General features: G+C 42.4%; 1 protein-coding gene across 1 annotated transcript in view; it reads right to left on the bottom strand.

Annotated features, from left to right (window-relative positions):
• Positions 1-26,098, bottom strand: part of LOC106582383 (rab3 GTPase-activating protein catalytic subunit) — a 144,698-nt gene that overhangs the window by 17,464 nt on the left and 101,136 nt on the right. Inside the window, 5 exon segments of the mRNA XM_045704398.1 lie at positions 16,423-16,532; positions 16,644-16,747; positions 18,747-18,766; positions 20,468-20,559; positions 24,423-24,560. Of these exon segments, the coding sequence (XP_045560354.1) occupies positions 16,423-16,532; positions 16,644-16,747; positions 18,747-18,766; positions 20,468-20,559; positions 24,423-24,560 (464 nt within the window).

The raw sequence follows: 26,098 nt of genomic DNA, 5'->3' as shown, positions 1-26,098 counted from the left end.
TCTTGACACACTGTTCGCTTAACCTCGGAAGCCAGCCACACCAATGTGTCGGAGGTAACGCCGTACAGCTGGCGACCGAAGTCAGCGTGCAGGCACCCGGCCCAACACAAGAAGTCGCTAGAGAGCGATGGGACAAGGAAATCCCGGCCGGCCAAACCCTCCCCTAACCCGGACGATGCTGGGCCAATTGTGCGCCGCATCATGGGTCTCCCAGTCACAGCCGGCTGTGACACAGCCTGGGATTGAACCCGGGGCTGTAGTGACACCTCAAGCAGTGCCTTTGACCGCTGCACCACTCGGGAGCTCCCACAAATATTAATTTCATGCCGAAATAACCTGTTCGTATTATCCCTATAAACAAGGACTTGACTTACTTTTGATGTTACCCTAATGAAGGTAAGGAACTTTTGGTGTGGTATGGCTATTATTAGGATTAGCTAAGCCTACTGCAGGCCTATGAAGGCAGCGCACACTGACTCCAGCAGTTGAACTTGAGGCGACGAAGAATGTTTAAGGCCTACCAGAGTTACTCCTTTAATATAACGCTCATCTTTGAAGACCTCTACTGCACAGTACAGTACACAAAATGTGAAGAGTGAAGACAACAGGCCTCTCCCCTGTCACAGCATCTCAGATACAAGACAGGACAAGCCGTTGGTTGTTAGACAGAGAAAGGACAGTTAGTGGCTGGTGACTGCATGGTGCTTCAGGCCAGCCCTGGGTGTCCTCTTAATGAGGCTGGCTGAATGGCTCTCCTGCCTGACTGGCTCTCTAGCCTGGCTGCCCAGACCCTCAGAGGCCCCTAGAACTAATGAAGACTGGGGTTCTCCCTGATATAACCCCCGTCTGTCTGTATCTCTGTCTCTCTCTTCATGCACCTGAGCCTATAACACTGTATGCCAAAACCTTTACACACCTACACACACTGACTCCCTCAAATCACTCACAAACACACGTGGTCCATTCAAAACACGTCCCTTCCCAGTGTTCGCAAACACGTGTGCGTTTGCCTTACCTTTATTACCTTACAAAAAATGTTATGTTGTGGCAAACTTCACGCAAGTTTGTGGCAAATTTGCTGCAAACTAAATAGTTTGCCACAAAATGTTGCCAGAAGTTTGCAATTTTTTTCCATTAGTTATGAATCTGCGGCAACCTTCGGCAACAATAATATTTATTGCCACTGGTGGCAAACAGTTCGTAAGTTATTATTTAAAAAACAAAATCTGTGGCAAACCTGTGGCAACAATATCTATTCCCACTAGTGGCAAACAGTTTACGAGAAGCTGTTTCTGGTGAACACGTGTTCCAACACCAGTAACTGTTGACGACCAGTCAGGGGGAGAAGAAAAATCAGTTGCAAATGCAAACAAAGCGATCTAGCTAGCTAACTACCTAACGAGTGTCTAACTTATTAATTACACTTCATAATACACTTTAAAATCATGTTAGCTAATGGATGGTGGTTAGCAATGTCATTTTTTATGGGATAGAGTGAAACACATTTTGTTGCTATAGCAGTTTCAATCTGTCAGCACCACTAACTGGTTAGCTAGCTAGCAGCTAGTGCTTAGCTATCGTTAGCTATGATATTTTTCACAATTGATGTGATAGCTAGCTAGCCAACTAATGATCAAATCAAATTGTATTTGTCACATGCGCCGAATACAACAGGTGCAGACCTTACAGTGAAATGCTTACTTCAAGCCCTTAACCTGTTTTAAGAAAAATACCAACCAAAAAAAACAAATAATTAAAGAGCAGCAGAAAAATAACAATAGCGAGGCTATATACAGGGGGGTACCTGTACAGAGTCAATGTGCGGGGGCACCGGTTAGTCGAGGTAATTGAGGTAATAATATATACATGTGGGTAGAGGTATTAAAGTGACTTATCATAGATAATAACAGAGAGTAGCAGCAGCGTAAAGGAGTGGGGGGGGGGGGCAATGCAAATACTCTGGGTAGCCATTTGATTAGATGTTCAGCAGTCTTATGGCTTGGGGATAGAAGCTGTTTAGAAGCCTATTGGACCTAGACTTGGCGTTCCGGTACCGCTTGTTGTGCGGTAGCAGAGAGAACAGCCTATGACTAGGGTGGCTGGAGTCTGAAATTTTTATGGCCTTCATCTGACACCGCCTGGCAAATAGGTCCTGGATGGCAGGAAGCTTGGCCCCAGTGATGTACTGGGCCATACACACTACCCTCTGTAGTGCCTTGCCGAGCAGTTGCCATACCAGACAGGATGAAAGAAATAAAAGCTGAAATAAATCATTCTCTCTACTATTATTCTGACATTTCACATTCTTAAAACTGACCTAAGACAGGGAATTTTTACTAGGATTAAATGTCAGGAATTGTGAAAAACTGAGTGTAAATGTATTTGGCTAAGGTGTATGCAAACTTCCGACTTCAACTGTATTATTCTCATACATATTAGGCATAACTAGGGCTGTGGCGGTCATGAAATTCAGTCAGCCGGTGATTGTCAAGCAAGTAACTGTCGGTTATTAATTAACAAACACATTTAGCATCTCCTGGTTTCCACACATCCACTGATGCAGACCTTTGGAACATCTACATTTTATAAGGCCTAACAAATCCATGTAATATAGCCTACACCTTCACAATAAATCATTATTTATTTTAGACAGGTCTAAAGAAGCACGATATGAAGAAAATGTAGTCTATTTCAGAAGAACAGAATAGCTTACTTTGAGTTGTTGAGTTGTCCTGATCTGGCTATGCCAAATGGCTGTGGGCTACATTAGTTAACTTAGCAGACAAGATTTGCTTAGAATTCCGTGGCATTATTTTATAGTATGAAGAATACAATTGAACAAAGCTGAATAAAATAGAAAGGATATTTTCTCCAAACGATGAGAGACTGCGCACATACGGCTATTCTGTGTTGAGTGGTTAACAAAGAAATTGGTAGAATTAATTTAGAGTTATTAATGTAAGTTTAGTTGTTCCACAAACATTGGGCTATATGTTTAGATTTTTAATACTTTGTAAGGCTGCATGATGCAACTCTAATGATGATGAGAAAAAAGTTGCTTGAAAAGGCATGAGCTCTGCTTTGTTTTTTTGTGCAGGCAGTACACACTACATCAGTCACTCATTCACAATTTAATGCCTAGAATTTCACGGCGGCATCCCCTTTGTGTGGCCGTAATGCACCCTAAACAAATCCATGCCTTTTGTGGCCAGTGGACATTGTGCCCTTCTCCCAGAGTGCTGAGCGCTCCGAATCACTGATCATTCACATCGCTCTCCAACATATGATCGGGTGTTTCTCACAGGCTACAAGTGAAGACAGACACATCGGGGATGCAACTGTTCGTGTCCTTATCCAATTCCGAGGTGCATATTGAAGATATTTGAAGAACTGGCCAGATTTACTTTTCGTCAGCCAACAAGATGAGTAGGCCTAACGAACAGCAAAAGCACTAGCCTATGTAAATCTACTATCCCCATCGTACAAAGGTTTACCTATTCTATTCTGCGTGAGAAATAAATACTCCAAACATAGTCTGGGACAGTTGTGGGATGCAATAGATCCCAAATGAATACAATTACTAGCATTAAAATAACTTTTTTACGCAATGTGGCTAATGCAACAGATCAGAATGTTTAGCTTAAAATGTTGATAAACGAGTAGGTCATTTCTTCACATTATAAGCGCAGCAATACATACATGGTAGTAGGCTATAAGTGTGAATGTTCCATTAGCGGAAAACACCATTATCAAAAGTGACCGTAAATGCAATTATGCATGTAATGCTTTTATTATAAAAGGTGCATTTTTAAGGTTGAAATTATCTTCCCTAAACTTGAAACTCGTGCTGCTTATGTATGCCATTTAGGCTCTACACCCCTTGTAAAGCGGATTAATGTGCTTCATTTTAAGAAGTTACTTGGCCATTTTAGTTGCGATACAAACCTTATCAAAACACATAGGCGTATGAGCTAGGCTACATGAGGTGTGCGACTATGATTAGAAAAAGTTGCAAAAAAAAGGCATTGTTTCTTATGCTTATCATTCACAAGTGATAATATATCATTCACAAGTGACAGGCTAATATCGTCACCCATCAGACTGTTCTTGATTTAATCTTGTCTTTACATATACTAAAAAATATATGTGTGACATATGTTTTGATTTAGAATGGACCATTATCATGCACCTGTATCAAAACAGGGTCAGCTGGAAAAAATACATGTCATCTATGCACTTAAATAGCAAAAGGAGGATGTTTTTCACGTGGTTCATTTTCATGCCAGCCAGATAGGCTATACTCTTGTTGTAAATATAAGCAATGTGGTTAATATTAGGAAAAGTTGAGAAATAAATATAGTAGGCCTAGCCTATAGAAAGCTAATGGTCCCCTCCTCATTTCAGTAGAGGCCATTACTGTTTTCTCACGAAATTGCAAAGCCTATAGAAATGTTGCTCATGAGCTCATGGGCTCCCATGAAGTGTTTCATTATATTTTAGAAGACATTTGCATTGATGTCAGAGTGATTAGAGGGACAATAGAGTGCTGAGTACCAGGCAGTTAGCAAGTTTGGTAGGCTACTAATGACCAGCAGCAGCAAAACGTGGAGAAGCCTAATTACCGTGACTAAACGGTCACGTAGAATTTGACTGCCTTCATGACTCACGACCGCCGGTGTGGCAGTAATACGGTCACCGCCATAGCCCTAGGCATAACTACATTTTATGTTGCTCGTCTTCCACCAAAGCCTTATACACCGGAGTCAGGAAGAAGAGACAACTAGCTCTTAATGATTTGTTTATTCATTTGTTTATTTGGATCCCCATTAGCTTTTGCAGAAGCTACTCTTCCTGGGGTCCACAATGATGAAGTCCCCAGTCTAGATTGAATATCATAATTAGTTGATTAGTTTGAATCAACTGTGTTGAGGCTTGCCTGGAGAAAAATACTGTTTACTGTGGCTCTCTAGGAAAACTTGGCCACACTTTAACGGTAGATTTAGTAGGCCTAAATCTGAGTTTATTCTAGCTAAATCATTTGTTTAAATAGCATTTATACAAAAGTCAAAAACATTGTTTCCTTGCTGCAAAATATACAGAATGCCAGTTTCAGTGTGAAGCATAGCAACATCAATGCAACTTTGTAACAGCTGACCCCGTTTTTCCAAAGCCAAACCCGACTATTAGCCACTGAGTCTACCTTTTAAACTACCAAAATATAAAATGTTTTCAGTAACTGTTTTCAGTATGGCAATCAACGATGGTCGCATGTCACAAGCCGTGGAAGCCGAAGACAGCAGCCTGCCGCAAAGCAGCCTACAATCCCGACGAGAGGCCCAGAGTGGATACAAACAACGAATAGTTTCGCAGACCTGGAGACTGATTTTCCTGCACCTTCGTCGCTGGGAGTACCCGTGTCTGCGGCCGTTGTGCCAACTCCTTCCCCTACGATTTCGAATTCGACGTCGGCAACCTCCCGTCCCTGCTTTGGATCGAGCAGGGCTTCTCCATATCGGAGGCCTGCACCATCCTTTGAAGCGGATTTCCTCGTCCTTCTCGCCAGCCGTGATTTTGTGCAGCTCCATGGTAAGAAATCGTAGTCCATGTGGGTTTAAATGACATTATGAAGGGCAGCTCTGAACAGTTGAAACTGGATTTCAAAGAACTGATTGACTCTCTGCTAGACACTAATGAAATACCCATAATATCTGGCCCTGTGCCCTCTCTGAATCTTGGCATTGAACGCTTTAGCAGGATTCTCTCTTCACAACCTGTTACGTGATTATTGCAGCTCAACTTTTGTTGACAATTTCAATACCTTTTGGAAACGAAATACGTTTTATAAAGAGGATGGGATCTACCCAAATAATTTGGGTTCCTGGATCCCTTCACAGCATTAGGCTACATTGAGACAATGACTTATCAATGACCCAAGCCCAGCTCAATTAATCCCTACCATTGTGTCGCTGAGTCATCAAAATATTTAGCAAACGTACATTATACCAGGGCATTGGTAGACAATGTATGTAACCTAATGTATGTCCCGCTAACTGCACTGAATGCCTCTGCTGATCCTACAGCTACTGTATGCAGCAATCATGTGTCTATGAACCAGATTTATGCTGTTAGCACTGAGGCAATGTCCCCATTGTAGGAAGTCCACTGTGTGCAGCTCACCCTGAACTAACATAAATAGCATGAGACTATCTACTTCTGCTAAGCTTCCCAGTAAAGCAATGAAAACAAGCAAGCATCCCAGAAAAGTGCTCAAAATAGCCCACGTTAACATATGTAGCTTAACCTCTATGGGCTAGGTGGGACGAATTCGTCCCACCTATGTAACAGCCACTGCCAGCCTGTGGCGCGATTTTCAAAACCTTAAAAATCCTATTACTTCAATTTCTCAAACATATGACTATTTTACAGCCATTTAAAGACAAGACTCTCGTTAATCTAACCACACTGTCCGATTTCAAAAAGGCTTTACAACGAAAGCAAAACATTAGATTATGTCAGCAGAGTACCAAGCCAGAAATAATCAGACACCCATTTTTCAAGCCAGCATATAATGTCACCAAAACCCAGAAGACAGCTAAATGCAGCACTCACCTTTGATGATCTTCATCAGATGACAACCCTAGGACATTATGTTATACAATACATGCATGTTTTGTTCAATCAAGTTCATATTTATATCAAAAACCAGCTTTTCACATTAGCATGTGACGTTCAGAACTAGCATACCCCCGCAAACTTCCGGGGAATTCGCTAACATTTTACTAAATTACTCACGATAAACGTTCACAAAAAGCATAACAATTATTTTAAGAATTATAGATACAGACCTCCTCTATGCACTCGATATGTCCGATTTTAAAATAGCTTTTTGGTGAAAGCACATTTTGCAATATTCTAAGTACATAGCCCAGGCTTCACGGGCTCGCTATTTAGACACCCGGCAAGTTTAGCACTCACCATAATCATATTTACTATTATAAAAGTTTGATTACCTTTTGTTGTCTTCGTCAGAATACACACCCAGGACTGCTACTTCAATAACAAATGTTGGTTTGGTCCAAAATAATCCATCGTTATATCCGAATAGCGGCGTTTTGTTCGATGCGTTCCAGACACTATCCGAAATAGTAAAGAAGTGTCACGCGCATGGCGCAATTCGTGACAATAAAATTCTAAATATTCCATTACCGTACTTCGAAGCATGTCAACCGCTGTTTAAAATCAATTTTTACGACACTTTTCTCGTAGAAAAGCGATAATATTCCGACAGGGAATCTCCTTTTCGGCAAACAGAGGAAAAAAATCCCAAAGGCGGGGGCGGTCGGGGTCACGCGCATAAGCCCGTGTCCCTTGATCGGCCACTTGAGAAAGGCGATAATGTGTTTCAGCCTGGGGCTGGAATGACGACATTCTGTTTTTTCCCGGGCTCTGAGCGCCTATGGACGACGTGGGAAGTGTCACGTTAGAGCAGAGATCATTAGTAAATGATAGAGATGGAAAAGAAGTTCAAGAAATGGTCAGACAGGCCACTTCCTGTAAAGGAATCTCTCAGGTTTTGACCTGCCATTTGAGTTCTGTTATACTCACAGACACCATTCAAACAGTTTTAGAAAATTTAGGGTGTTTTCTATCCATATGTAATAAGTATATGCATATTCTAGTTACTGGGTAGGAGTGGTAACCAGATTAAATCGGGTATGTTTTTTATCCAGCCGTGTCAATACTGCCCCCTAGCCCTAACAGGTTAACAAACAAGGTTAATTCAATTAATAACTTGCTAGTAACAGATGACATTCATATTCTGACTATCTCTGAAACTCACTTAGACAATAGCTTTGATGATACAGCGGTAACAATACAAAGTCATAACATTTACAGAAATGCCAGTGGTGGAGGTGTTGCTGTTTATATTCAGAACCACATTCCTGTAAAGATTAGAGAGGATCTCATGTTAACCTCTTACATCTAGACGTTCCGCTAGCGGACACCTGCTCCAATATCCAATGATAGGCGTGGCGCGAATTACAAATTCATCAACAAAAAAAAAACCGTCAATTTTTCAAACATATGACTATTTCACAGCATTTTAAAGACAAGACTCTCCTTTATCTAACCACACTGTCCGATTTCAAAAAGGCTTTACAGCGAAAGCAAAACATTAGATTATGTCAGCAGAGTACCAAGCCAGAAATAATCAGACACCCATTTTTCAAGCTAGCATATAATGTCACAAAAAACAAAACCACAGCTAAATGCAGTACTAACCTTTGATGATCTTCATCAGATGACAACCCTAGGACATTATGTTATACAATGCATGCATGTTTTGTTCAATCAAGTTCATATTTATATCAAAAACCAGCTTTTTACATTAGCATGTGACGTTCAGAACTAGCATACCCCCCGCAAACATCCGGTGAATTTACTAAATTACTCACGATAAACGTTCACAAAAAACATAACAATTTAAAAAAAATTATAGATACAGAACTCCTCTATGCACTCGATATGTCCGATTTTAAAATAGCTTTTCGGTGAAAGCACATTTTGCAATATTCTCAGTAGATAGCCCAGCCATCACGGCTAGCCATTTAGACACCGACCAAGTTTAGCCCTGATCAAACTCCGATTTACTATTACAAAAGTTTCATTACCTTTGTTGTCTTCGTCAGAATGCACTCCCAGGACTGCTACTTCAATAACAAATGTTGGTTTGGTCCAAAATAATCCATCGTTATATCCGAATAGCGGCGTTTTGTTCGTGCGTTCCAGACACTATCCGAAATGGTAAAGAAGGGTCGCGCGCATGGCGCAATTCGTGACAAAACATTTCTAAATATTCCATTACCGTACTTCGAAGCATGTCAACCGCTGTTTAAAATCAATTTTTATGCCATTTTTCTCGTAGAAAAGCGATAATATTCTGACCGGGAATCTCCTTTTCGGCAAACAGAGGAAAAAAATCACAAAGACGGGGGCGGCCAGGTCACGCGCCTAAGCCCACAGTCCCTTGATCGGCCACTTGAGAAAGGCGATAATGTGTTTCAGCCTGGGGCTGGGATGACGACATTCAGGTTTTTCCCGGGCTCTGAGCGCCTATGGACGACGTAGGAAGTGTCACGTTACAGCAGAGATCCTTAGTAAAAGATAGAGATGGCAAAGAAGTTCCAGAAATGGTCAGACAGGCCACTTCCTGTAAAGGAATCTCTCAGGTTTTGACCTGACATTTGAGTTATGTTATACTCACAGACACCATTCAAACAGTTTTAGAAACTTTAGGGTGTTTTCTATCCATATATAATAAGTATATGCATATTCTAGTTACTGGGTAGGATTAGTAACCAGATTAAATCGGGTACGTTTTTTATCCAGCCGTGAAAATACTGCCCCCTAGCCATAAGAGGTTAAATACTGTTGCAGTAATATGGCTACAGGTTCATCTGCCTCACCTAAAGCCAATTCTTGTGGGAAGCTGCTATAGACCACCAAGTGCTAACAGTCAGTATCTGGATAACATGTGTGAAATGCTTGACAATGTATGTGATATCAAGAGAGAGGTATATTTTCTGGGCGATTTAAATATTCATTGGCTTTCATCAAGCTGCCCACTCAAGAAAAAGCTTCAAACTGTAACCAGTGCCTGCAACCTGGTTCAGCTTATCAGTCAACCTACAGTGGTTCCTCCTTTAAAAGTTGCGAGCTTACGCCGCAGAGTTAGAGTACTGAATATGCTTTTGGGTCCTACTGTGTCTCTAACTGACTGATGAATGGGCGACATAAACATAAATAGAAACTGATAATTATGCACAACTTCAGTATTACTTACTAAAACTGTTGTTACACTAAGGTTTTTATTATTTTATTTTGTAATTTTGCTCTTACTGTAGTACTGTAGGCCACTCCCGACTGGTCACGTTGTACAGCGCCTGAGTGGTGCAACAGTAAGTCACTGCATAGAAGTGCAAGGTGTGTTGCTACAGATGCTGGTTCAATACCCGTGCCGGCCTCGACTGGGAGACCCATGAGATGACTGTAGGTTTTTGGTTTTCCTCCCTCTAAATATAGAAATAAATAATTCTAATATCAAACTGGCTTTACTTTTCAAATTAGTGAGAATGTCTCACCCCATTGTTCAAGAATTGCCTTTTTCTCACTCACTCTACGTTAAATGAAAACGAAATCTCCTAAATATCGTTACTTTTTAAACAAAGCGATTATTATTATTTGTCACGTGTGCTCCCTCTCCGGCCTCTAGGTCACCAGGCTGCTCATTTAAGGCGCACCCGTCACCAGCGTTACGCGCATAATAACACTCACCTGGACTCCATCACCTCCTTGATTACCTGCCCTTTATATGTCACTCCCTTTGGTTTCTTCCCCAGTTGTCATTGTTTCATGTCGATGCGCTGTTTGTGTTTCTTGTTTTGTTCATTTATTTATTAAATGTATTTACTCCCTGAACTTGCTTCCTGACTCTCAGCGTACATCGTTACATTATTATTATTATCATCATCAATTTAGATAGATAGGTAGATATAGATATATATCTATCTATATAAGCCCCTTAGATATTCTCACGGATCCTAACGGAAATACCCCTTAGATAATAATATAGAATCCTCCAATCCTCTAAATGTAATTATTGTCGGAGAGTCACGTCATTGAAAAAAATAGATATACTGTAGGCCTACCATAGGCGAAATGAGTATTGGTTACACTACAATTAGGGTGTGGAAATGTTATGCCCCTTAGATATTAATTTAGAATCCTCCAATCCTCTTATGCTGTAGCCTACTCCCGACTGTCACGTTGTACAGCGCACTATTTTCCATTCTATCCTAACGGAATGCTGCAGCAGCCCACAAGGTGTAAAGGAGGAACCACTGTACCAGGGTAGTTACAAACAGCACAGGAATGAAATTCACAACATGTATTGATCACCGCTTTACTAATGCTGCAGAAATGTGCTTGAAAGCAGTATCCAGATCCATTGGATGTAGTGATCACAATATAGTAGCCATATCTAGGAAAACCAAAGATCCAAAGGCTGGGCCTAATATAGTGTATAAGAGGTCATACGAGAAGTTTTGTAGTGATTCCTTTGTTGTTGATGTAATTAATATTTGTTGGTCAGTGGTATGTAATGAGGAGCAAACAGACGTTGCACTTGACACATTTATGAAATTGCGTATCCCAGTTACTAATAAGCATGCACCCATTAAGAAAATGACTGTAAAAAGTTAAATCCCCGTGGATTGATGAGGAATTGAAAAATTGTATGGTTGAGAAGGATTAGCTGGGAAGAACTATTGGATATCAGAGCGACGTCAATTTACCAACATTACGACCAGGAATACAGCTTTCTTGAAGTGGATTCTTTGTTCGCACCACCACCCAGGACATTGGATCTAATCCCAGAGGCCGAGGTAGAAGAGGTAGACGGAGCGGTCTCCTGGTCAGACTTCGAAGACGTGCACACCACCCACCACTTCCAAGTATATTACTCGCCAATATCCAGTCTCTACACAACAAGGTAGACGTAATTAGGGCAAGGGTTGCTTTCCAGAGAGACTTCAGAGATTGTAACATTCTCTGTTTCACGGAAACATGGATCTCTCGGGATATGTTGGCGAAGTCGGTACAGCCACAGGATTCTTCATAGGATGCGCCGACAGAAATAAAAATCTCTCTGGGAAGAAGAAGGGTGGGGGTGTATGCTTCATGATTAACGACTCATGGTGTAATCGTAACAACATACAGGAACTCAAGTCCTTTTGTTCACCTGACCTAAAATTCCTCACAATCAAATGCAGACCATATTATCTCCCAAGAGAAGTATCGTCGGTGATTGTCACCACCGTGTATTTCCCCCCTCAAGCCGATACCACTACGGCCCTCAAGGAACTTCACTGGACTCTATGCAAACTGGAAACCATATATCCTGAGGCTGCATTTATTGTAATTGTGATTTTAACCAAACAAATTTGAGAACAAGGCTACCCAAATTCTACCAGCATATTGATTGTAGTACTCGTGTGGGCAATACACTGGATCACTGCTACTCTAACTTCCGCGACGCATACAAGGCCCTCCCCCGCCCTCCTTTCGGCAAATCTGACCACAACTCCATTTTGCTACTATCGTCCTATAGGCAGAAACAGGATGTTACCGTGATAAGACCTATTCAACACTGGTCTTACCAATTGGAATCCACGCTTCAAGATTGCTTTGATCACGCGGACTGGGAAATGTTCCGGGCAGCCTCGGAGAATAATCGATTTATACGCTTATTTGGTGAGTAAGTTTATAAGGAAGTACATTGGAGATGTTGTACCCACTGTGTCTATTAAAACCTACCCTAACCAGAAACCATGGACACAGAATTTGCGCAAAACTGAAAGCGCGAACCACTGCATTTAACCATGGAAAGATGACTGGCAATATGGCCGAATATAAACAGTGTAGTTATTCCCTCCGCAAGGCAATCAAACAAGCAAAATGACAGTATAGGAACAAAGTGGAGTCGCAATTCAACGGCTCAGACACGAGACGTATGTGGCAGGGTCTACAGGCAATCACAGACAACGTCACGTACACCGACGTCTTGCTTCCAGACAAACTAAAACACTTTCTTTGCCCTGCTTTGAGAATAATACAGTGCCACCGACGCGGCCCATTACCAAGGACTGCGGGCTCCCCCTCTCCTTCTCCGTGGCCAACGTGAGAAAGACATTTAAAATGTGTTAACCCTCGCAAGCCTGCCGGCCCAGACGGTATCCCTAGCAGAGTCCTCAGGGCATTCGCAGACAAGCTGGCTGGTGTGTTTACGGACATATTCAATCTCTCCCTAGCCCAGTCTGCTGTCCTCACATGCTTCAAGATGGCCAACATTGTCCCTGTACCCAAGAAGGCAAACATAACTGAACTAAAAAACTCTCAATGCACTTCTGTCATCATGAAGTGCATTGAGAGACTAGTCAAGGATCATATCACCTCCACCTTACCTGCCACCCTAGACCCACTCCAATTTGCATACCGCCCCAATAGGTCCACAGACGACGCAATCGCCATCACACTGCCCTAACCCATCTGGACAAGAGGAATACCTATGTAAGAATGCTGTTCATTGACTACAGCTCAGCATTCAACACCATAGTACCCTCCAAGCTCATCATTAAGCTTGAAGCCCTGGGTCTCAACCCCACCCTATGCAATTGGGTCCTGGACTTTCTGACGGGCCGCCCCCAGGTGGTGAAGGTAGGAAACAACATCTCCACTTCGCTGATACTCAATACCGGGGCCCCACAAGAGTGCGTGCTCGGACCCCCCCATACTCCCTTTGCACCCACGACTGCGTGGCCATGCACGCCTCCAACTCAATCATCAAGACGACGCAACAGCAGACGACGCAACAGTAGTTTGCTTGATTATCAACAACGACGAGATGGCCTACAGGGAGGAGGTGAGGGACTTCCTGGTGTCAGGAAAACAAAATCTCACTCAACATCAACAAAACAAAGAAGATGATTGTGGAGTTCAGGAAACAGCAGAGGAAGCACCTCCCTATCCACAGACAGGATAGCAGTGAAGAAGGTGGACAGTTTTAAGTTCCTCGGCGTACACATCCCGGACAAACTGAAATGGTCCACCCACACAGAAAGGAGCAAACAGCGCCTCTTCAACCTCAGGAGGCTGAAGAAATTTGGCTTTTCACCTAAAACCCTCACAAACTTTTGCAGATGCACAATTGAGAGCATCCTGTCAGGCTGTATCACAGCCTGGTACGGCAACTGCACCACCCACAACCGCAAGGCTCTCCAAAGGGTGGTGCGGTTTGCACAAAGCATCATTGGTGGCAAACTACCTGCCCTCCAGGACACCTACAGCACCAGATGTCACAGGAAGGCCAAAAAGATCATCAAGGACAACAACCACCCGAGCCACTGCCTGTTCACCCCGCTACCATCCAGAAGGCGAGGTCAGTACAGGTGCATCAAAGCTGGGACCCGAGACACTGAAAAACAGCTTCTATCTCAAGGCCATCAGACTGTTAAACAGCCATCACTAAAACAGAGGCTGCTGCCTACATACAGACTGGAAATCATTGTCCACATTAATAAATGGATCACCAGTCACTTTAATAATGCCACTTTAATAATGTTTACATATCTTACATACTCATCTCATGTGTATATACTGTATTTTATACCATCTATTGCATCTTGCCTATGCCACGCTCGGTCATCGCTCATCCATATATTTATATGTACATATTCTTATTCCATCCCTTTAGATTTTTGTGTGTTAGGTAGTTGTTGTTTAATTGTTAGATTACTTGTTAGATATTACTGCACTGTCGGAACTAGAAGCACAAGCATTTCGCTACACTCGCATTTTTATTTATTTTATTTATTTTATTTCACCTTTATTTAACCAGGTAGGCAAGTTGAGAACAAGTTCTCATTTACAATTGCGACCTGGCCAAGATAAAGCAAAGCAGTTCGACAACATACAAAAACACAGAGTTACACATGGAGTAAAACAACATACAATCAATGATGCAGTAGAAAAATCTGCTATGCAGCATTAACATCTGCTAACCATGTGTATGTGACCAATACAATTTGATTAGGAAAAAGGAATGGCAAATAAGTCTGGCTGCACAACCGATTGGCAAACGTACTGCAAATTTAGAAATCATGTGACTAAATGAAATAAAAAGAAAAGGAAACGACACTATTAAACAAAGATAAATGACAATGGATGAGAGTAAAAAGCTTTGGAGCACCTTCAATGACATTTTGGGAAAAAAGGCAAACTTAGCTCCATCATTCATTGAATCAGATGGCTCATTCATAACAAAACTGACTGATATTGCCAACTACTTTAATGATTTATTTATTGGCAAGATTAGCAACAAATGCTGACACTACACATCCAAGTATATCTGACCAAATTATGAATGACAAGAATTGTAATTTTGCATTCCGTAAGGTGAGTGTGGAAGAGGTTAAAAAAGTATTGTTGTCTACCAATAATGACAAGCCACCAAAGTCTGACAACTAAGTCTATGCTAGGTGAAGTTCCACCTTATCTCAGTTCACTGGTCATGATAACAACACCCACCCGTAGCACACGTTCCAGCATCTCTACTCACTGGTCATCCCCAAAGCCAACACCTCATTTGGCCGCCTTTCCTTCCAGTTCTCTGTTGCCAGTGACTGGAACGAATTGCAAAAATCGCTGAAGCTGGAGACTCATATCTCCCTCACTAGCTTTAAACATCAGCTATCTGAGCAGCTAACCGATCGCTGAAGCTGTACATAGTCCATCTGTAAATAGCCCACCCAATCTACCTACCTCATCCCCATACTGTTTTTATTTACTTTTCTGCTCTTTTGCACACCAGTATCTCTACTTGCACATCATCATCTGCTCATTTATCACTCGTGTTAATCTGCTAAATTGCAATTCTTCGCTACTATGGCCTATTTTTTGCCTACCTCCTCATGCCTTTTGCACACACTGTATATAGACTTCCGGCTTCAACTGTAGATACAACATTTCAATGTTGTTAATACACAAAGTAAGCAAAAACCGTATCTAATTTGCATATTCATAATGAGTTTGCAGCAAATTTACAGTTTGACAAAAAAATGCCACAACAAAACACATTTTTACGTGAAAATATGAGATTGCTGCAAATGTTCAGCAAATTGGCCAAAGATTTGCCATAACTGTCTGACAGAAGCCTGTTTTTTTTCGTTAAGGGTTAGCATTCCTACACATGCCCCTCCGAGCAGGGTGTATGATGAAATGAGAGCAGGCGTGTGATAGTTTGTGATCATTTTATTCTATTTTATGCCATTGAAATGTTTTATTTTTATTCTTAATTTTTTTTACTTAATTGTATTCTTATTGTTGTCGCATAGTTGAGAGGTGTACCTGCAAGTAAGCATTTCATTACACCGGGTACACCATGTGTATATGAAAAATAAACTTGATTCTATTTTGGATCCTATTTTGATATTAATGAAGAGAGAATGACGGAAGGTACACATGAGAGGACACAACCGAGGGGAAGGATTGGTACCATGGAGGGATGGTTAAAATATGTCAGCTGGTTCTATGGGCTGTAGAGAAACTACAGGGGAGTTCTCTTACCAATACCTTAAGAGCACTGTCTGCATACCTGTCAATAACACTTAAGCTATTCATGTTTTTAATAGGTCTAACTTGCTAAAAGGATATCTCAATTGGACTAACCTGAATAGAAATTGATAGGTTTGAAGAAGTTGGATAGATTTACTTTACAGGTATTTTTGTATCTCTGCAGAGGTCTCTGGCCATACTGGTTAACATTAAATTATTTCTCTCAGGGCGTGCTGTTGTGTCTTACTGTACCTCTCCAGATCCTCTGCGTCTTTGCCCGGTTCTGTCTTCCCGATGCCAAACTTAGTCTTCAGAGAGTGGGAAACGACCATCTCCACCGCTATCAGCTGGCTGATCATATCCTGTTGGAGGAGACAAATACAGTCACTGAGCACTAGGGTGGGTGGTAGGGGTTTGGGGTGCAGGATTGGAAAGGCATATCAACTTCAGGTGGACAGATCTTTTCCACTCACCTCCAGTTTCTTGTAGTCTAGGATGGGGTGGCGCAGCAGCTTACCGGCATTAGAGGTGGCCTGTTGGATGGCCTTTCTTGCAGATAGGATGTCCTCTTCAGACTCTGGACAGGATGGAGAGAATGAGAGAGAGAGAGAGAGAGAGAGAGAGAGAGAGAGAGAGAGAGAGAGAGAGAGAGAGAGAGAGAGAGAGAGAGAGAGAGACACACCGAAAAAGAGAGAGAAAGATGGACATGGGGAAAGAGGGAGAGAGATATTCAGCAGCTGTCACCCCCCCTCCTCCTTTGCCTTGAGGATTGCAGCGTGGAGGATGCAGGGCAAGAGATGGCAGGTCAGGTCTGCTGGCTTCTGTACTGCCAAGTAGTGCAGCACTTAGGGGAGAGGAGGAATATAGAAAACAAACACTCTCTCGCTTACAGCCATTCTGATTGCAGAGGTTGTCAGGGCAATGTACTTGACATTTCAATAGGCATTGCTCTTTTATGTAACTGGTTCATCCGCTTCTTTTGACTTATAGAGGCTGCCTGCCGTATAAACGCAACTGACCCATCGCTAAGCCCTGCCCCAAAGTTATGGACAACTAATTGCAGCTCTTGAATGGATAGCAACTGTCATCAAGTCCAACACCTCAGACAAGCTCACGTTTGAAACACATCAAAGGCATTACAAAAATGAAGAGTTTTCATCCAAAAACAAATTGTTTGAATGGCTAAATAATTGAACAGTGCAACAGGGGTACTTGCTGCTGTGATTCCTGAAATGCAGAGCCTATACTTTTGTTACATTGTTTGCTAGCTCAGTCTTATTGACCACCCAACATTGCTAACGCTAGCTAACCAGTTAATATAACTAGCTTTTTCAAAATGTTAGCTAGCTTGCAATTTTGTCATGTTATGAATACAACATCAGAATGTTGTCGACATCAGAATACGATTTCAGAGCTCTAGTTAGCTCCAAAAGTGGTTAGTAACTTTGGCTGCATGCTGACAGTGCATTCAGAGCCATCCAATGGCTAGCCACACTTTAACCTTCATTTTACCAGGTTCCCGTGAAGCAATTGTCATGACAGTCTAGAGCGTCTCCTGATAAGCAATCACTTTTTACCTAAATCTCGTTTAAATTACACAATCTAACTACGACGTTGTCTTGTCACCAGTCAGAAGTTTAGCCGTATCTAATGTCGTAAATTTATAATTAGGAGCTTTTATTATCTGTTTTAACAAACCTTATTTATTTTTGTACTTTATTGCATATTGTTTTTTCATGGTGTGGTTTTCATATAAGACCTTGTGCTTCCAGCCACACCTGCACACCGTTTATGTATTTATTTGTTTTTATCAATTGTTTTCCTTTCGTGCAAATAAATTAAACAACATTTTTATTAAAACAAAAAGTAGTCTGTGTTTAATTTCATTATGTATTAAAACCACAGGATTTCGTCAGTGGTTAGAAGGGAGAATTGAGCTTCCCGGGAAAATGTTGTCCGAGGTTGCAACAGTAACAAAGGGAGGCGGGGCTTGGCGAAGGGTCAAATGTGTTGGTTAGAGGCAACTCTGCATTTTAATGATACTGCTCTTAATCCAACGCAGGGTCATTCGTTATTTTTGGGTGAGTCGGTGATGAGATTCCAGAAGCGCAATCTGATTTGGTATACCCTAATGACACACAACCCTTCAGGCTCTGTTGCACAGGGATAGATCAAACGGCACAGCGCCGCGTTCTTAAGATGTCGCAGAGTGACTTCCTTGTGGTGATGATCTTGACTGCAAATCAGAGGAGTGTGGATTATAGAAGCACTCCTGTTGTCTACCTACCTACCTAAGAGGACAACTTAGTGGAGCAGCAAAAAATGTCAATCAGAAAATTAATTCCAAACTAAAATCAGTGCACCTGGAGTTTACCCAAAAGAGCCGGCTGGCTGGCGGCAGACGGATGAAGGACGTAGTGCTATAGGCTAGATGATGACCGACCTTCCAAGGCCCAGCAAGGTTCCCCTGAACTCAGTTTAAACTCTCAGCGAGGGGACCCGTGGCAGGGAGGAGAGGGACACCTGTGTGTGTGTGTCTCATAGCAGGGACACCTTGTGTTCTGACCTACTTTTACCAGCGCTGCATGGTGATTGGCTGAAACAGGGACAAACAGGCAGAGTGTGTAGTGAACCTGGGAGGGGTCAGTTCTCTGAGTTGGCAGCCCTGAGCTTCAGGACAGGTGTAGCTGTCATTCACTGAGTCTCAGTCTAGCAGCTCAAACTGGAAAAGTATTACCTGTCACAGTCAGAAGCCTTTTTCACCTAGTGATATATAAAACATTATTGCCCCTAAAAAAACAACTAATCCCTTTGAAAAAACGGCCTATGTAGCATCAATATGAGTCAAACATTTATTCTAGTGTAAAAATGTACTACAAAGTCAAAGTCAGTCTTGTCTAAAATGGAATTTGGAACCTTTGTGCATCACAATGAGTACATGAAGGTTGGGTTTGGATTACAGTTATGTCAACAATTCATGCCCCTTTTTGCCTATTAACATGTGGTGGCACCGAGCTTTCTGGGAAAAGACTGGGTGAGTTCGCTTTGCATAACCCAGTCCCCCGGGCGGGCAGAGACCGGGGCACCGGGCCATGCAAAACGAACTCACCCACTGGAACGTTTTCCCCAGACAGTGGTTAGTAATTGCCTTTGCTTTGGAAATAGCTACTCTACTGAAAATGTGATTCCATAAAGTTGTTCAACGATCATGGGCAGATGGCCAGGATATGGATTCAATCCGCCTAGCTTCTACTTAGGCTGTCAACTGTCAAACCTGAGACTGGTGTGTTGTTGGTAAAGTAGCAGAATTTTGTTCATAGCAAGCTAGCTAGCTACATGTCATTATTTGATAGTCTAGTATCATAGCAGCATAGCCAATGATATGTGACGTAACTAGTTAAATACATAGCCTCTACCTAACACGTTATGTGAGACGAAGATTTGTATAGCTAACGTTGCACCTGAAGACAAGTTTGATTCCTGCTAGCTAATGTTAGCTAACTAGCTAGCTTATAATCAATCAAACCTGATGACATGCTTGATGCATGCTACCAGCTTTCATTCAATAATGTTTCAACACGAACTGGCTGACTACAGTCCTTGTTTGTTGTGATTGAATGGCAAAGACACACCCAAGAAACACCCACATCAAACCACACCCCCAAGACAACCCTTGTTTGCCTTCTGTCATGGCCGCTAGCATTTCTTAATGAGCATTGATGAAAAACAAGGCCCAATCAGGAAGTGCAGTTGACCTTTAAATGATAGTCAGTGATTGACAATGCACAATGGCTTTGGATAGAAGCTGCCCTTAGGTACAGCTCATCCTCCCCAAACCCTAACCTTGGGGGGAAAAAAATCCAAACCGAACTTATCCTACCCAAATTCTACTGCCTGACAACTCAAAGTGAATTCAGCCGCTGCTCTAAGTTCGCTACATACTTCAGCCTGAGACTGCAATCGTTGAAGTCATTTGTGGTGATGTCAAAATGAGGGGTGTTGTACATAACAAATTCATCAGCGATTGGATCATCTCTAACCAATCAAAGTATCAAAACCAATGACGAATGTCAAAACGCCGCTTTACCCACGTGTGTTCTGGCTCTGGTCCAAATCCAGATTCATTGCAGAGAACAACTAACATCCGTGGGCTTAGCATAGCATTTGGCCGCAGCAAGGAGTTTGGGTAGCCAGGCAACAAATCCTAATCTTGGGGGGGGAAAACCCCAAACTGAACTCAAGTCAATACTGACGAGCAACTTCATCCTACTTCTGTTCAGTGCTCATCGATGCCTACCTTCTCAGCCTACTAGACAATGCTTTCTCAACGTAGTCCCTGGGGGAGTACCACCGCACAAAGTCCTCCAGGGTACAGCCCGGGCTCGCTGCCTGACACAGAAATAGACACAGGCAGGCATGTCAATGTTTCAGAGCTCTACACAGTCAATACAGTGCCTTCAGAAAGTATTCATACCCCTTGACTTATTCCATATTTTTGGGGGGGTTACAGCTTTAATTCAAAATGGATTAAATATTTGTTTTATTCTCACCCCTCTACACACAATAACCATAATGACAAAGTGAAAACATGTTTTTTGAAATGTTTGCACATTTACTGAAAATGAAATACAGAAAAATGTCATTTATATAAGTATTCACACCCCAGAGTCAATACTTCGTAGAAGAACCTTTGGCAGCGATTACAGCTGTCAGTCTTACTGGGTATGTCTCTAAGAGGTTTGGATTGTGCAACATTTGCCCATTATATTCTTCACAATTCTTCAAGCTCTGTCAAATTGGTTGTTGATCATTGCTAGACAACCAATTTTTAGGTCTTGCCATAGATTTTTAAGTAGATTTAAGTCAAAACTGTAACTCGGCCACGCAGGAACATTCACTGTCTTCTTGGTAAGCAACTACAGTGTAGATTTGGAGTTGTGTTTTAGGTTATTGTCCTGCTGAAAGGTTAATTCATCTCTGTGTCTGGTGAAAAAGCAGACAACCAGGTTTTTATCCTGAAAAACTCCTTAGTCCTTAACGATTACAAGCATACCCATAACATGATGCAGCCACCACTATGCTTGAAAATATGGAAAGCAGTACTCAGTAATGTGTTTGTAATGCCCATGCAACTTATGTGACTTTTTAGGATACTTATTGAGTCAAGACATTTCAGCTTTTTATTTTGTATTAGTTTGTAAAATATTCTAAAAACATAATACCACTTTGGCATTATGGGGAATTGTGTGTAGGCCAGTGACACAAAATCTCAATTTAATCAATTTTAAAATCAGGCTGTAACACAACAGAATGTGGAACAAGTCAAGCGGTGTGAATACTTTCTTAAGGCACTATAAGTTTGGTACAGAGGAGACCGCTCCATTTCAGTGAAGCAACAGTAGATGGATTGATGACAATGAGGCTAAAGCATGAATAACGGAGACAGGAGCTCTCCTCAGTAGCCTGGGGGCCCAGGGCAGGACAGACAGAGACACAGACAGACAGGAGGCTTCTCCTCTGCTGCTGTCCCCCTACGGAAGAAGTGTGTGTCTGTGTTTGTGTGTGCATGTGACGCGTGTGTTTGTATACATGCGTCTGCGTGTGTGAATGCGCAACACACTAAGTTGAGGAGGGGGCTGGTATGTGCTGCATGGCTGTCATATTACCCACCATTCATCAGCGGTCCATCCTCCCTGCTCTGCACCGGCAGGGACTGGGATAATTAAAGCTAAAATGCCAGATTATGCTTGGCTAAGCACAATTACATACAGAGCCGGTTGGCCCCGGCCCCGAGACAGCTCACACTAAATTTAGAGGCCATTCTAACACAACTAATCGCTATACCTGAGTACACAACATTCTTCTTCCTCCAGTTTATAACCTTCCCTCCCTCCCTCCCTCTCTTGTCAGCTGTTGATGGAGCTCAGAGAGGACAGAAGAAGAAGAGGTTGAGAAGAACATACTCCAAAGTAGAGCATTTAGTGGGCCAGTTAAAAACAGACCGGGGTAATGCGACAAAAAGTTGCGACTGTGCCCCCCCCAACGAAACACTATTTGTCAGCGTTTGTTACCGTTGGGAACAAAGGGGGTGGAGCCGGAAGTCCCATCAGAGACGTTTAAAGATGGTGACCTGATGTTTTCCGAACCTCTTGGGTCCAACAGCTTGGAGTTAGCAGGTGAGGCTGAATGCTACTCAGCAGAAAAATGTGGTATGGTGACAACAGAGATTAATTCAGCTTTTTTTGGCCTGTTTCTATCACTTTAAGGGAGCTATTAAATGTAACTTGGGTAAATTAATTCAAGATGCATACATAGTGGGATTGTAAAGAGCTGTTTTGTAGATTTGTCCTCATGACAAAGGAAGGAAATTGACTTTAATCATCAAAAGCATTTTCAGGACCAATCAAAAGTTTGGATACACTTACTCATTCATGGGGTTTTCTTTATTTTTTACTATTTTCTACATTGTAGAATAATAGTGAAGACATCAAAACTATGAAACAACACATATGGAATCATGTAGTAGCAAATTGCCCCCACACGATCACACCTCCTCCTCCATGCTTCATGATGGAAACTCGACATGCGGAGATAATCCGTTCACCTGCACTGTGTCTCACAAAGACAAAGCGGTTGGAACCAAAAATCTCACATTTGGACTCATCAGACCATTGGACAGATTTCCACCGGTCTAATGTCCATTGCTCACGTTTCTTGGCCCAAGCAAGTCTCTTCTTCTTATTGGTGTCCTTTAGTAGTGGTTTCTTTGCAGCAATTTAACCATGAATGCCTGATTCACGCAGTCTCCTCTGAACATTTGATGTTGAGATGTGTCTGTTACTTGAAGCATTTATTTGGGTTGCAATTTCTGAGGCTGGTACCTCTAATAAACTTATCCTTTGCAGCAGAGGTGACTCTGGGTCTTCCTTTCCTGTGGTGGTCCTCATGAGAGACAGTTTAATCATAGCGCTTGGTGGTTTTTGAGACTGCACATGAAGAAACTTTCAACGTTCTTAATTTTCCACATCTACTGACCTTCATGTCTTAAAGTAATGATGGACTGCCGTTTCTCTTTGCTTATTTGAGCTGTTCTTGCCATAATATGGACTTGGTCTTTTACCAAATAGGGCTATCTTCTGTATAACACCCCAACCTTGTCACAACATAACTGATTGGCTCAAATGCATTAAGGAAATAAATTCCACAAATTAACTTTAAAACAATGCACACCTGAAATGCATTCCAGGTGACTACCTCATGAAACTGGTTGAGAGAATGCCAAGAGTGTGCAAACCTGTCATCAAGGCAAAGCGTGGCTACTTTGAAGAATCTCAAATATATTTTGATTTGTTTCTCACTTTTTTGGTTAGTACATGATTCCATATGTCATTTTATAGTTTTGATGTCATCATTCTACAATGTAGAAAAGAGTAAAAATAAAGAAAAACCCTGGAATGAGTAGGTGTTTACATTTTTGACTGGTACTGTATGTGTTGAGTTTTCTAGGTCCCGTGTGGCTCAGTTTGATAGAGCATGGCGCTTGCAACACCTTCGATTCCCACGGGGTACCAGTATAAAAAAAGTACCTAAATGTATACACTCACTACTGCAAGTCGCTCTGGATAAGAGTGTCTAGTAAATTGTAAGATGTATTAACCCTAATACTGTTACTGGCATAACATCAACCACTATTATTCAACATTATGGAGGCTTCACCCGGAGATACTTCCAAAATGGAAATAATTTTAAGTGCATTTAGTACTAAAAACAGACATCGCTACAGTACATCAGCTAAATAAGACCTCAATCAAATGTCCAATTGCACACCCAACATAATATCTAATACGAAGCATTTCATTGATATTGATAACACAATTAGCATGCCCTCCACTGTGCCACTGTGAGAGATGAGGGAGATTGTGACAATCTAATCAAAAGCCCCCCAGTCTGACACACTGACTGACCGAGAGGCCTGAGACCACTAATAGGCTCCTGTGCCACTCACCCAGTCTGGGTGGCAGCGAGTTTGTGTGCCTCTCTGTGTGTGTTCGCACGTGTCTCTCTCTCTTTGGTGTGTGTGTGTGTGTGTGTGTGTGTGTGTGTGTGCGTATGCCAGCGTTAATGTCAGGGTGTGTGTACTGTATGTCGGTCTAGTTGTCAGGGTGTGGGTGTGTGAGGAGTTGTCTAGTTGTCAGGGTGTGGGTGTGTGAGGAGTTGTCTAGTTGTCAGGGTGTGGGTGTGTGTGTCCTCACCTTAAAAGACTCCATGTCTGAGAGCAGACAGGCACTCTGCATGCGAGCGAAAAGGTGGGCACCCTCAGCTGACGTGCCCAGTTTGGCCAACACCTCCGACTGCTCCTCCAGCAGGTCCTCTGTCATAGGCGCTGGCTCCTATGGAGTGGGAAGAGGACATTCAGAGGTTGAGTGTGTTTTAGGGGGTTAAGTGTGTGTATGAAGTAGCCTGTGTGTGTGTGTGTGTGTGTGTGTGTGTGTGTGTGTGTGTGTGTGTGTGTGTGTGTGTGTGTGTGTGTGTGTGTGTGTGTGTGTGTGGCTTTTCGAGACACGGAAGCCGGAAACCAACCCTAAACATTTAACTATATGTGCCAGGAAATACAACACAGTACTTATTAGTGTGTGAGTATGACACTAGGTTTGGCCCTGTCAGTTACTCTGAGCAGGACAGAGGACAGACTGACAGCTTGTCAGATTCATTAGGGCCCTGTGGAACACTGGAACACCTGAGGCACCTACAACCCTCTGCCAAAACACCCACAACCCCCTACCAAACCCCCATCAGCCCTGGCTAATGAACACTGCTTCTGTCTGGTAGAGCCATGTCCACAGTCCACAGTCCTGTCTAGTCTCCATGTTCCTAAAGGGCAACTGAACACTGCACAATGTTCGCTAAAGTCTGTCTCGGTTCCACAACTGGTAAGGCAAGTCATGATCACAGGCACTCAGGTTCATAAATAAAATGGTTATTTGAATTAACATAAAAGACTGACTGTAGAGGGGGTCGGCCGAACTTGCTTGATGAGTTCCCTTGCTCGAGATTTAACAACTTGTGTTAGCTCTCAGGGCTAAAGAACAGGCTTTAGCTCAGAGGGCTAACACTGTTGTGAGTCACACAGAAAACACAGGTTCAATCCCCAGAGAGATATGTACAAGATTCACTAGTTCAGATAAATCTGCTAAAAGAAAAGTCCCTAATTTCATAGAGAATAAAAAGGAATTCTGATTCTGCACCCTGGCCAGGTCCTACTAATCACCCCAAACAGACACCCAAAACTATGACAAACAGGCCCCTCCCCCAAAACAAAGTACCCAAAACAACTGCAAACAACCCCAAACAGGTACCCCCAAACAACAAAAGTATCCAAAACAGTAGCCAAAAACAACCACAGACCGCAGATTTTTCACATAGTCGGCCCGGGGATTCGAACCAGCGACCTTTCACTTACTGGCCCAACCGCTAGTCTACCAGGCACCCCACTATTATCACATTGTGATTCTTTGTGGTTGTTTTGGGTATCTGTTTATGGTTGGTTGTGGTTGTTTTGGGGTACTTTTGTGTTGTTTTGGGGTACCTGTTCGTGGTTGTTTGGGGTACTTTTGGGTTGTTTTGGGGTACTTTGGGTTGTTTTGGATACCTGTTTGTGGTTGTTTTGGGGTACCTGTTTGTGGTTGTTTTGGGGTACCTGTTTGTGGTTGTTTTGGATACCTGTTTGTGGTTGTTTTGGGGTACTTTTGTGTTGTTTTGGGTACCTGTTCGTGGTTGTTTTGGTGTACTTTTGGGTTGTTTTGGGTACCTGTTTGTGGTTGTTTTGGTGTACTTTGGGTTGTTTTGGGTACCTGTTTGTGGTTGTTTTGGTGTACTTTGGGTTGTTTTGGGTACCTGTTTGTGGTTGTTTTGGGTACCTGTTTGTGGT

This window comes from Salmo salar, chromosome ssa21 (assembly GCF_905237065.1).
Source record: "Salmo salar chromosome ssa21, Ssal_v3.1, whole genome shotgun sequence".
NCBI classification, from domain to species: domain Eukaryota; kingdom Metazoa; phylum Chordata; class Actinopteri; order Salmoniformes; family Salmonidae; genus Salmo; species Salmo salar.
This window is presented reverse-complemented; position numbering and strand designations above follow the sequence as displayed.